Source organism: Python bivittatus, unplaced genomic scaffold, assembly GCF_059951505.1.
Source record: "Python bivittatus isolate LINGU-HERP-01145 unplaced genomic scaffold, Pbiv_v1 ctg000330_np1212, whole genome shotgun sequence".
Taxonomy (NCBI): domain Eukaryota; kingdom Metazoa; phylum Chordata; class Lepidosauria; order Squamata; family Pythonidae; genus Python; species Python bivittatus.
In genome coordinates this window covers 21801491-21815774 of record NW_028277058.1, presented here as the reverse complement: position 1 = coordinate 21815774, position 14284 = coordinate 21801491, and the positions used below count along the sequence as shown (strand labels likewise).

The following is a 14284-nucleotide window of genomic DNA, read 5'->3' as shown; positions in this document are numbered from 1 at the left end:
ACAGCCTGATGGGGAAGGGAGATAATTCCTTAGACCAGGGTTTCTCAACCTTGTCAACTTCAAGATGTGTGGACTTCAACTCCGAGAATTCCCCAGCCAGCATGTTGCTGAGGTTGAGAAATCCTGCCTTAGACTGAAGCAAAATCTCTACTCTCATAACACTTTCACAGGCACATTGCTTAGAGCAGCCTTCCCCACCAGATTTCCAAAAAGACTCACCTGAAAATGCAGATAGTGGTGGGATTTGGAAAGGGTGGGAAGCCTGTAAATTTCTTTTTCATTAAGTTGCATGTTCTGAAGACCCAAACATTATATTTTGACTTCCTTCAACCTATAGCGATAGCTATCCATTCTATTCCTGTTAATAAGCTGTTTTATCTGTAAAAGCTTACCTAATTTTGGCAAGGAATAGGGTACTCTGAAGTAATCTTCATAGAACTCAATTAATCGCCGTGTAATGTTTAGAGCATAGTCCCCAGATCCTCTTCTAATGGCATCAGGTCTTGCATACAGTCGGACCTGTTGGAAAACAAAACAAAAGATTGGTCATTATGTTTTCAGGAATGCTGGAGTAATCAGTGTTGGATCTTTCTTTACATATTTTCTATCATAATCCTAACATACCAGAATAGATTGTTTAATTGTAATAATACATTTTCACAATTAAACGTAAACAATGCTAAAATTGCCCCTCCCTAAGAACTGTATGATATATTCTATATAGTGCCAATTACACCAATTTTAATACATGTTGTACCAAATATGAATATTGCTTACATAGATTTTTTGGGGGGAAGGCACAAAGTTTCAGCATAATAGTTCTTTGTCCTCTATAAATATAAAGAAGTCAAAGTGGCTTAACAGAAGAGAGGTTCATAGTAAATTAAAAGCATCTATCAAGCTTTGATAGTATTAGGAGACCAAATCAGTAATATAATCAGTCATCCAGTCCTTGTAATAGTTCTTTTTGATGAGCAAAATAAGCTCTTTTAGGCAACCTGTTAAAAGCTTACACATGAACAACTTAACATTCCTAAAGTCCATCTACAAATGAAATTGATGAACATTAGCACCTGCTTGGTATAATTGGTTAATCATACACCTGACCCTAATCCTACAAGATCTCTGACTTTGTGCAAGTGTACAAAGTGTGCAAGTGTAAGAATTGATGCTGGTTTGAAGCCAAAGGGTAGTCACACCAAATATTGATTTGTGTTTTTCTACTGTTTGCTCACTTTGCATTTTGTAAATTGATAAACATAAACAATTACAATATATATTTTTGAAAGCATTCGTACTTTACAGCATTTTTTCACACCTGCCTAAAACTTTTGCACAGTACTATATATCCATTCATTACAAAGGTCATGTGTGCAAAAACAATACACCATTGTTCTTCTAAAGTATGTTAGCATTTGCTGCCCAATTATCACCATTTTCTTGGCTCGTCATGCAAACTGAAGAAGCTAACTTAGCAGAAATTGATCATCATTATGTCCAAAAGCAGATGCTGACTTATTAGTGTGGATCCAAAACTCATCTTCAAGTGCTGGCTTCAAATTCTGGAAGGTTAGATAAACAAGCCACAACTTCCAGTTTGAGTATAATTTGAAGCTTTTATGACCTGGTAAGATCCTGATTAATTTGGTTGCTTTTACTTGTAGATGGGGCTAAATAGAAGTGATTATACAACACATAGAATACAATTTATTTATGAATAAAAAGCAAAAATTCTGTGGAAAAAAATGTCTTTCCACCTTTGGGGAATACAGCAGAACTATGAAAATCTTTTTTTTTTTAATTGTATCTCAAACCATTTCTATATAACTATTAATAGAGCTAGTCAACTTTTTTGGATCAGAAACACATTTGAAATTTTAAAATCATGAGGTAGCCACATTCACAAAATGGCTGCCATAGGAGAGTTGCCTATTCACAAGAATACTGTCATGGTGAAGGTGGTAATCAGAAAACGTCTATTTGCCAAAAAGTAAGTTGTCTTTCTGCCATCCCAGTAGGAACTAAAGGCATGCTTTGAACATGCCAGTGTAGGAGAATTTTCCCAGGGATGCATCTGAACTGGAGACCAAGACACATTATACTGAAGCACAAATTGGTTATTCACAGTGCTGGAAGAAAAGACAGGTGTAAAGAGGTTACAGTCCCTCCTTATAGATGTATGCAAATTACAGTATATGTGTGATTGGGTAGAACATCAAGATATTTGTGTATGGACAACAGCAAGGATTTAATTGGATACAATATGTCATGTGCTTAGTGAAGCCAGTCAGGCCTTAGGGTGAAACTATGAGATAATGAGGCAGGGCTACAAAGACAGAGGGATTTTGAAAAAACAGAGAGGCAGTATTTCATGAACCAAGTTTTTCTAGGCAGTTACTTTAATTTGCTTTGCCAGTGATATGCTCACCTCTCGGTATCTTTTCCCAGCTTATCAGCATTCCTTGGCCTTCTAAATGTTTATGGCTGAACTGACAGTTTTAATTTCCTTGGGAAAGGATATCTGGATTAGGGGCTTTTAGCTGACCTCCAAAATTCTTCACCAGCTTCCTATTTATTATTAATTAGTTTTTTTAAAAAAATTAGATGGGATAGGGAGCCTAGTAGACACCAAGGGAAGGATCTGGGTACACATTAGTATCTATTGGTGCCATGTTGACTACTTTTGGTCTATATTTTAATCATTTCTCACATTTTTGTTATTAGAAGCAGAAAAACAGATGAAAATTTTTCTGCAGAAAATTTGCCAGCATCAAATTTTTCTTTGGAAAATTTCCCCCTTCAAGTTAAGTTGGCAATTCCAAAGTTTTATGAGGTGTTACTGTTTTATTGCCTGTTGCCCAATATTTATTTATCTGTTGGATTTATTTATTTGTTGGATTTCTCCCCCACCCATCCCCCCCACAACCCTAACCCTAACATTAAAACTATAAATATATATAAAATACATAATACATCTAGAATTAAGAACAATACTAAAAAAGGAAAATCCAAGGAGATGGGAAATCAGGCCAGGGACAGCCAGCCACTATGGGGCTAGCCATCTCCCTGCTTGAGGTATTCCCTCCCCACCCCAGGCCAAGTGACAGAGCCAGGTCTTCAAGGTCCTTTGGAAGGCCAGGAGCGAGGAGGCCAATCGCACCTCCAAGGGGCAAATTGTTCCAAAGAGCGGGGGCTACCGCAGAGAAGGCCTGCCTTCTGGACCCCGCTAATCGGAGTTCTTTTACTGAGGGGGTCACTCTCTGTGTGATCGGGTGGGACGGGTTGAAGTCATAGGGGAGAGGCGGTCCCTTAGGTAACCTGGTCCCATGCCATGTAGGGCTTTAAAGGTAATAACCAACACCTTGAATTGGAATATTCAATATTCCTTCCAACCTTCTGATAAAGTTTTTTTTATGCTTCAACGCTTCTTTAATGTACTGTTCAGACCTCTTAAACAAGCTAGGTTTAATTTTTTCACATTAAATAACAGCAATTTGCAAACTAGATCTTTAAATGAATATGCTAATTGGAATCTGTCTCATTGTTATGGGAATATTTTCCAATCTAGTCTACATCTCTGGGTAGGATGCAGATATACTGGATGAGCTCTGTTTGATCAGGTCAAAGACCTTTCTGATCCAGCACTGTCTCACAGTTGGCAACCAGGTGACTGCATTTCAAGCAAGGTATGAGGGCAATAACTTTCTTGGATTGTTGCACCCCAGTACCAGGAATGTTAGAAATGCTGCCTTAGATTTAAGGGGTTGGGCACTACTGCAAATTAGAAACTATTAATAGCTCTATTCTCTAGAATTTTATCTAATCAACTGCAAGCAGGTGAATTAATAATCTGATGCAGTGAATTTCATTTTTACTATGTGTTGAATAAAGAAATATTCTTCTCTTTGGTCCTGAATCTCTATGAATTTAGCTTCAAGGGATGATCTCAAATTCTAATTCTGTGACAGAGGCGATTTTTCATGGTAGGCATAATTTGAAATACCTTTATAATGTTCACACTTTGCCCAATTTCTTCCTACAATAAAAATTCTAAAATATTTCTTCATAAGGGAACTGCTGTTTTCCCCTACTAATTTTAGTTGCCTTTTTTAGCTTTCTAATATTATTTCTGAATGATGTTACAAAATGGGGAGGCTGCAAACCTCCAGACTCCCATTAGGCAGCATCACTGCATTTTCTGTCTCTGTAGTGGTTGTTCTAGATTTTTGCAGTCCAGGTATAGCAATCTAAAATAGACCATACCAGAAATTGATATAAGGTCATTATTATATGAGAATTATTATATTTATAATCTATTTCCTAATTATTGCTGGCACAGAATTTGCATTTTTTATAGTGGCTCCTTATTTGGTTGACATTTTATAGAACTCTCCTCTATTATTTCTTATCCCTTTCTTGATCCATTGCCAACTCAAATCCTATTTGTTTACTTGAGAGTTAAATAACAATCAATATGTATACAGCTAGCGTGAGTGACAGCCAAATCCAGAATATTCATCTGGATTCATACTATGTGCTTAAAAATCTGTATTACTGAATGTCAATCCTGTTAAAAGTGCCACAAATCAAGTCCAAAATTATCACTGCACTATCTCAGTGCTTGCTACAGCCCCTTTGCTACAGCTTCCTTGACTCTACTATAAGCCAAGGAGCATGCCAAGGAACATGCAAATTTTAGGCTGCATGCCTACCAACCTCTATTATCCTTGTGGCATGTAATACTCACAGTCCACAACTGTACACATTTGCGGGGGGGGGGGGGAAGGTAAAGCAGTAATCAATTATTTTGTTTTGTACTTGAAGTTTACAGAGCAGCCATTCCTGATCAAGCCAATTTGGGGTAATGACTAAGGTGTTGGACTAGAACAGAAATACTCAAATTCAGTTCCATACTCAGCCACACAATTTCAAAGAGTAACTTTGGGTAGTCATTCTTTTTCAGCCCAAAGTACTTAATAGGATGGTTGCTGTAGGAGAAAATTGGAGGTAAGAGCACTATGTACACACTATGTAAAGATGTCAGTCTTGCGAGATAGTCCAGACAAGAAGCACACCCAAAAGTAACAGCTCTAACTTTATTGTAAGGTTACATTAACAGAATCTTGCATGTCTGAAAGTACATCTCTCCCCTCTTGCCTTTACAAGAAAGTACTCCAAGAAACTAGGGAGGGTCTCTTCTGAGATGTTTGCCACACCCCCATTCCTTCTGCAGACATAGTTGCTGCTTGTTTGACCACTGTCTAAGTCTGTAGCTCCTTTTCCTGTCTCCCAAGGTCATTCCCACATGCCATTGCAAATATAAATCAAACAAATTAGTAAATAAATATGTCTTGCAGCAATCTCAGAACAATTCACAGAATTCCCAATAGGTACAACCACTGGATATACTAATATGCCCAACATTTTCAAACAGGATATTAGGAACCACTTTGAAATCCTGAACCTCAATGATATGGAAGCCAAGGAACTGTGGAATGAAATCAAAGAAGTTGTTAAGGATAAATGTGAAAAGAGACTGCCAGAACAGACAATGGGAACTGCCAAGAACAAAAAAGAAGCCAAAGCAAAAAAAAAAAAAAAGACAAAAATCTCGGGAAGGAATGTAAGAGAGAATTTCAGAGAGTTGTTGGAAGAGACAAGAATCAGACAATGAAATGGAAACAGACACGGAAAAGCAAGGGATGTTTCCAAAAAGATCTCTGAACTCAGAAGGTTCCAACTTCAAGTCGGCATGCTAAAGGATGTCAGTGGACAGATATTAACTGTTTCAAAGAAGAACAAATAGATGGAACATACTGAAATTCTATATAGTAGGGATGTCAATATCCAAGATACCTGAGAAGATATTCCCTATTTACAAGAACCTGTAGTACCAGAAGATAAATTTCATTCAGCAGTCTGGTCATAACAAGCTGGAAAGCTAAAGGAACTGATGGAATACCTAGCAAATCTGGAAAATTACCTAGTAACCAAAAATTGGAAGTGGTCAGTCTACGTACTAATACCTAAGAAAGGAGACTTAACAGAGTGTGCAAACTATTGCACAATACCATTAATTTCACATGCTATCAAAAAAAAAAATCCTAATTACATTCATCCAATGTAGATTAGAGTCCTACATGGAAAGGGGAACGCTAGACGCTGAAGGTTATTTCAGAAAATGCCAAGGGACAAAAGACATTATTGTTGATACATGCTGGACAATCATGAAAGCCAAAGAATACCAAGTGTTTCATTGACTACAGAAAGACTACTGTGTGAATCATGTCAAACTGTGGAATGTCCTTACTAAAATAGGAATCCCAGGACATCTTATTGCCCTCATGTGTGAGGTCTTTGAGGTGGGCAAGGTCAAGAAACAGACGATTCCAGGAATGGTCTTTATTGTAATATGGTAATAATAGAATCTTAAAAGCTTATTGAAGATTTTCTTTGTCCCATCTTATACTAAACAAAATCAAAGTGGGGTCACTTTGAGTTTCTTCCTCATACTTTCCTATTTTTCAGGGCAGTGTAATCTTTTTTTAAAGTCTCCCCTTAATGGTTTGCTCATTCCTTCACTATCCCCAAGGTTAGATCTACATTCCTTCACATCATGAGAAATTTCTACACAGGATAGGAAGCCACAGTCCAGAAGGAAAATGGCAAAACAAGCTGACTCCAAACAATCAAAGGAGTGAAACAAGGCTGCATATTATTTCTTTATTTATTCATCCTGAACACTGAACATATAATGAGAAAGACTGTATTAGAAGAATAGCAAAAAGAAGCCAATGTGTACTGCATTGACTACAGAAAAGCTTTTGATTGTGTCAAACATGTCAAGTTGCAGAATGTCCTTAGGAAAATAGGAATCCCAGAACATCTTATTGTCTCATGTGAAACTTATACACAGGACAGGAAACCAAGTCCAGAGGAAACATGGTGAAATAGACTGGCTCCAAGTTGGCAAAAGAATGAGATAAAGCTGTATATTTTCTCCTTAGTTATTCAACCTATACAATGAATATATATTAAGGGAAGTTGGAGTGGAAGAAGATTAGCATGGTTTAAAAATGGAGGAAAAAACCTCAATAATCTCTACTGTGCTGATGACACTACAGTGGTACCTCGGCTCACGAATGCTTCTGTTCACGACCAATTCGGGTCACGAACAGCACCGTTCGCAAAATTTTGTTTCCATCCGCGAACTCCGTATCGGGTGACGAACAGGATCCGCAGCCATTTTCCCTCCTGTGACACATGGTCGTGGCTTCCTGTAGAGAGGGAGACTCTCCTTCCAAGCAATAACCACCTCCCCACCCGCCTTCCTGTCCTCCATGCCAGAAGTCGCCTCGAGCAAGGTAAGCGTTCTCTCTCTTCGTACTGCACTGTACTGTATTTTGTTTCATATTTTTGTGGTCTAAAAAAAAAATACATATGGTTCAGAACGGATTAACAATGTAACGGTAATTACATTGAACCTTATGGGAAAATTTGATTCGGGTCGCGACCAATTCGGGTCGCGACCAGAGTCGCGGAACGAATTAAGTGACCCGAGGTACCACTGTAAAACGCAAAGGCTCTGCAAACTCTAGCAATGAAAATCAGGAACACAGTGAAGAAATGGAACAATGATTAAATATAAAGAAGATTAAAATAATGACAAAACAGCAACCAACCTTAGAAAACAAAATGAAGATTTTGAGGTAGTGGACTTATTTTGTCTTTTAGGATTGACTATCAACAACAATGGAACCAAAAGACATGCCACAGATTACCACTTGGTAGGGTACCAATGAAGGCCTTGAAAAAGATATTCAGATGCTGTGATTTGTTTATATCTACACAGTTCAGAATTGTGCTGGTAATGGTTTTCCATGTGGAAGTCTATGGATGCAAAATTTGGACTCTGAAGAAGGAGGATAGAAAGAAGATTTACACTTCTGGACTCCAGTAATTGAAAATACTCTTGAGAATATCATGGATAGCCTGAAAAACAAAAAAATGGCTCATAGAATAAATCATTCCAGAGTTCTCACTTGAGACACAATTAGGCTCAAATTATCATATTTTGGACACATTATGCAAAGACCACATTATGAGTGGGAAAAGGAGAAGGAAAGAGAAAAAGAGGATGAACAGCAGCAAGGTAAATAGACTGAATTACAGTGGTGATGGGTACATCACTGAAAGGCCAGGAAGAAGACAGATCACCCTAAAGAATATCTATGTTAGTTCCTAAATGATGACACTAACTTGACAGTACCTAAGCTGTCAATCAATGGCCACTGCCCATATTGGGTGGGGATTTGGGGACTTATACTCTAAAAACATCAGGAAAGCACCAGAAATGAAAATGTATGCTAAGATCTCTTGATTTTATTATAAGTTATAATAAAATAATATTTTTTTAAGTTGATGGTTTGTACAATTTATCCATCCTCAAAGAGTCAATAGCACCAATGGAGCCATATTTAGTTCCTTCACTTTTTAGAAGTTTCCCCTTTTGAAGTTAAAGTGATTGTGCTAGACCTTCCTGGCATTTCCCATTTGCATGTATGCTGAATATAACAGCATTATGACCATTGTTTCCTATCAATTCCACAACACTTCCATCTCACACTAGTTCATGGTCACAACTCTAGGCTATGTCTAGGGTTGCTTCCCCTCAGGCTGGTTTCAAAACAACTGTTCTAAGGTCCAGGCATTTAGATTATCTGTAAGTGGGGTTTCTTTGTTGAGGCTGGGTCAGTCTATGTAAGGATAACTGAAGTCCCCATTTAATACAATACTTCTCCTTTGATACCTCCCTGATTTCTTTCACCATTATAACATATTTCTCAGCATTTTGATCAGGCAGATGATAGCCTAACACTAAATATAATTTACACTTGAGGCAAATATTGCCACCCTTAGTGAATCTGTGGAGGAATTTAGTCTTTGAATGTTTTCTAGTACATTAGATTTTATAACCTTTTTTGAGACCTGACTGTTCTTAGTTTGGTTGGAGGGATGATGGGCCATGGGATACCTTTTATGGAGCTTTTGAAGATGCTACTATATCATCCCTCCTCAAAACAACTTTCCCACAGAAAATAAAACGTTCATCTCAACCATAAAATATTTAGATACAAGAATGTTGATTAAACTGTAAAAGGATATTGGCAAAAACAGCTCTGGGAAACAAAACCAAAAGAAAATATCAGTTAGGGGAAAATGACACATCACAGTAACCTTTATTCCACCCCCCCAAAAAAATCCTTTATCTTCTCAGTACACCATTGTCTTTGTAGTACCACCCTTGTTACCTCATTTTAATGATTCTAATTATCTTGTTTTCACTAATCACATGGCAAATCAAATATGCACTACTGTATCCGATATATATTCTAATTAGCATATATCTCCAGTACCATAATAAACAATTTGTGCCTCAATAGACAGGTGTTCCTGGTCTCCGTTACTAAATGAACCTTAGTGAGGAACATTTCTCCAAAAATACCTATACACCATGTTCTTTTACAAGTAATGCTGGCATACCTTTTTTTTTTTTACCATTGTGTCTCCTTTTCATCTCCTAATTATCACAATCCCCCATTAATGATGTATTCTTTCCCCAAGGCCCTTGTTTACCCTGACAGCAAAGGAGCTGTAACCTTGGAAAAGGGGCAAAGCCATTGCAACCCAGAGGGTCTCATCTACATATTTCTCTTGATCACTAAGCATTACCAACTTAGCTGGGACTTTGGTTTCAAGGAATGGACTTGTTTCCCAAGAATCAAGAGCTCATTGCACTAAGTACAACATGTATACCTATGCAATAAACTGAAAACCACCCGATGACTTTTCCCTACCTTCATATTAATTACTGTTGAAAACTAGGTTTTGTTCTTCAGAAAATGTTGAAACTGAAAAATAGTGCCCACAATATACTTTTACAAAGCAGAGGTCATTGGATTTTTCCAGTCGCTAAACTCACCTTATGCTTAATTTCTAGAGGTGAGAGGTCAGTGTGCTCTCCCCCTCTTCTCCTTGCTTGTATTGCCTCCTGTTCTCTGGCTCTGGTCATGCCTCTGTGTCCTGTGCCAGTAATTATAAGTGCAGGAGGTCAGACTTAGATCAGAGTTCTTTATGGCAGCTATAAATCTCACCAGAGTGCAGGAATGTGAGAGATCATGAAAAAAAAACCAAGGAATTTCAGAAGCCAAAGATTCTTGAACAACAAGAAGGGACATTTTATCATGTTTGGTGGATGTGTAAAAAAAGGTAGAAAATCCTGGATTCAAATACATACACTGATTCAGAGGATTTTAAACATTAATATTCAGTTGAAACCAGAGGTTTTTCTATTCGGATTGATGGATAAACAGCTGTAAAAAAGTCATGGAGCTCTGTTTTTGTACGATAACTACAGTGAGATTATTGTATGCACAAAGATGGAAAGATTTGGCACTATCCACAGGGCAGAAATGGTTGGTGAAGATGATGGAACTTGCTGAGATGACTAAATTGACTTCTTTGATCAGAGAAAAAACAATATCTACATTTATTGTTGATTGGAAACCCCTTATAGACTTTTTGTGTGAAACAGAAAAAAATGAACTTATGATTTATTGTTTTGATAATAAGACAGGATATATTATAGAAGAGAGTGATGTTGTAACCATAGAATAAGAGGCAAATTTATAATTATAACTGCTGTTAAAAAAAAAAGCTACTTCTTTGCATCTTTTTTCTTTTCTATTTTTCTTTTATTTTTTTCCTTTCTTGCACTTTAAGCTTTCTCTTAAGAAAGATTTCTTTCTTTTTCTTTTCTTGTATTAGTTTTTATTTTCATTTTTAAAAATCTTTAATAAAAATTATATACAAAAAAGAAGCCAAAGTTCCATGCAGACAAATCCAAAATCCAGGAATCAGCACAGGATTGGAGTCTTGTACGAACCCAAAGGTCAGTCTGGGAATCAAAAGCAGCAACATTCAGGAGGTCAGGCCCAATTTGGGAAAGCCATTTGCCAACAGAAGTTTGACTCCCAAGCCCTTCTTTTATGGCAGTGACTCAGGCATTTCTATTTCCCTGAGAAACACCTCCTTCTTTTGAGGATACTCACTGAATATTAGCTCATGAGATATCTGTGTTCTACTTGCTTGAACTTTCTGAATAACAAGGATTTTTTCCCTCAAACTCTAGGTTAGATGACTCAGCCTGCTACTGTGCTTCTGCAATAGGCAGGTGATTATCTGACTGCTCCAGACTTGGAAGCTCATTCTCCAACAGGTCCTAATCTTTCTGAACCTCAACTGCAGATATCTGAGAGCCCATGGGTACTTGAGGTCAGAACCTGTCAATCTCTGCTCCTCCAAATCAAAGTTTGACTCATCAATCAGGGCCATAACACTATATTCTTTCCAAAGAGTTCTAGCTAGGACTGAGCTGGTAGTTGAATATGATTCTACCCACTAGCAAATCAGTTGTGAATAGCTGTAGCTGTGATCTTGTCCCTCTCAAACAATGTGTTTAGCATGCAAGCAGAGATTCATTTAGCCAGAAAAAAAAAAACCTCACACATTTAGCCAAATAACCCTCCTTAAATACAATTATTCCACAAATTTGCCAACTTCCTTGCAAAATACATTTTCGTCCTCCTGTTCACTTGCTCTGTCGCAAGCTCCCAACTACCGCTCTTGTCTGAAGAATGCTGGCTGGTTATCAATCCAAACAAATGCTTAAGTCTGGAGACCACGTAGATAAGGGGTGCACATTTTCTGTCAGCTGGGGGAGCAGGTTTTGCACTGCCGGTTTTGCATGGCATGTTATAGGGCAAAACTGGGCAGGGACAGACCTCATTTTGGGTTCATTTTGGAAAGCTTAAGACATTAATTTTGCTCCTTAATTTTCCCGAAACCTCCAAAAAGGTAAAAAGGGATCCAAATTTGGGGTTGAGCCACTCTTGTACCACTGACATGACATCCGTTTCTAATGTCAACAGCTACATCAGAATTTGAAGAATGTTATCAGTGCACAGGTGTAAGGGCAATTCAGAAAGTGGGATAATAAAAACATTTTTTAAAACAAAAATCCCATCCCTTTCTTTCATAATGATTTTCTCTCCATTCCATTCCATCCCAATTTATCCAGCCTCAAAACAATGAAGTTTTAACTTTTACAGTACTTACTTGTAAAAATTTCACAGCAGCTAAGAAGAAGGCACAAAAAGACGACTGCAAATTCTGTAATCCTCTATCTATATTTGCAATGAGTGTATTTATACACGTAATGTTTCTGTTCTTGTGTGTGGAGTTAAAATGTAATCAAATGGATCCAAAGCCAATTCTGCCTGCCAGTTCTACCTGCCTTAGTTACAGTTGCTATGGGAATGAAGATTCAGGTTGAGAGTTTTTTTAAAAAAATAAATAAATAGAAACAGGTCAGTGGCTGGCAGCTGGATATTAATTGTAGGAGGACCAGAGCTAAGGGCTGAAGGAAACAGAACTCAAACTAAGGGTGTATTTATGGGAGTGATGTCTTGTATAATTGAAAAAGTGGTTATTTGAGTATCTTTGCTTCCTGAAATCATCAAAAGAAGATGCTGTTTAGAGTCATCAATCACTGCAAATGAAATCCAGAGAAAGTTCTACAGCCTTTCAACTGTGGTCCAAAATGCCTTTCTGATTTGGAAGGGAGAAGCATGCTATTTCAGGGAGTTTATGTTTGAGACAGCTGCCTTTGTCATGTTAAGTAATCCATTATATTTGGAGATTTTTCTCTTTTGTGGTCTCACAGAGCAAATGTGGAATTTTGTAATATTTTATAGTACAAGCGACATTATTTTTAAGAATAAGCATCATTCTAGAGAAAAATTCAGAGTAAGTTGGATGAAAATTAAATCAAATACTGTACGTGTGTGTAGCAACTACTTTATAAACAAAATCTCAGAATAACATCTAATCAAATAAAATGTTAGCATTTTTAAATGACCACTAGTTTATTAATACTTATGCACAATGCTTATGAACTATTTTCCCCTCATCTAGCAGCCCTAATGTTGACTGACTGGTGTTTTACACTAAAACAGTTCTAGTGATATGTTGTCACTATAATGCAACTTCCTAATGAACAGTAACACATACTAACAGAGGACTTCAACAGTATTCACTTTCAAAGAACAAAAAGATTTTTCACTGAGCAAGAGACACATGAAGTAGTCATCCTTTCATCATCAGCAGGTATAACAATGTTGCCCTCTACAATCGTGGCGTAGGATCTATTTGCCTATGAATTTTTCCCCCATAAAGGGCAAAACAGTAACGCAACCACATAAAACCCTGAAAGACAGCTGTTACTCAGAATGCAACCCGCAAATTTTCACGGGCATTGATTTTAAGCTAAACCTCTTGAAGAATCCATAAGTAAGCAAACCCTCATAGGTCTTTGTATGTGTCTCAACTTTTCATATATCTTTTTCTTGGTTCAAATGTTATTAGACAGCTTTTAAAAGGAGTAAGTTATTTTGAATCAGAGACTAATAATTTATTTCCTGTCAAACTATATAAAAGTTAATACAAAAAGCCTGTGTTCTCAAGATACATATAGACTTCAAAATCCTATAAAATCTCTGAGTCCATATGCACCAAATATAATTAAATGTTAACTTACTCACTAAACTTGTCTCTATTTCTCCTTAGCCGCTGAGTGCTGGTGTCACTAATGAAGTTCATGAGAATAGCATGAAAGACAACATACTTTTTAGACTATAGTATGCACACACACAAAAAGCTATGAGTTTTTTACAGGCAATCAAGTGGCACTAATTATACTATAATAGATCTGTCTTTAATTTAAAAGATTCAATCTTGCTGTGATCTCATTCTTATGACAATACAGCAGACCATAGAACTCTTAAAGGTTTCTGTACATACTGAATTGGTCTTGCATATGTTGACAAGGATTCCGTTCACTTTCTATTGGAAAAAAATATCTGATTTCCCCTATGGAATAATACCTAACTAAATTGTGGGAACATCCTTCAACATCCAGAATAACTGCATATTTTAAAAAAAAAAATGATATACAAGTTTATTTGGAAACCATATTAGACTAAATTCTACACATTAAATTGACCCACATCTGAAATTTGGGTTTTAGAATTTACGTTTAAATTTGATATATTATCTATATATTATCTACAGTAATCACTTAATGTATTGTTCATTATTCATCATTTGTCTTTTTTCCTCTTACTGGTTGGTAAGAGGTTGGTGTTAACCAAATATTTCTAAAGCC

At 37.0% G+C, this 14284-nt stretch overlaps 1 protein-coding gene across 1 annotated transcript in view; it reads right to left on the bottom strand.

The window, feature by feature from the left end:
• TRHDE (thyrotropin releasing hormone degrading enzyme) overlaps nucleotides 1-14284 on the bottom strand; it is a 259991-nt gene that overhangs the window by 196632 nt on the left and 49075 nt on the right. Inside the window, exon 3 of the mRNA XM_088141536.1 lies at nucleotides 393-519. Coding sequence (XP_087997662.1) covers nucleotides 393-519 — 127 coding nt within the window. The remainder of the gene's footprint in view (nucleotides 1-392; nucleotides 520-14284) is intronic.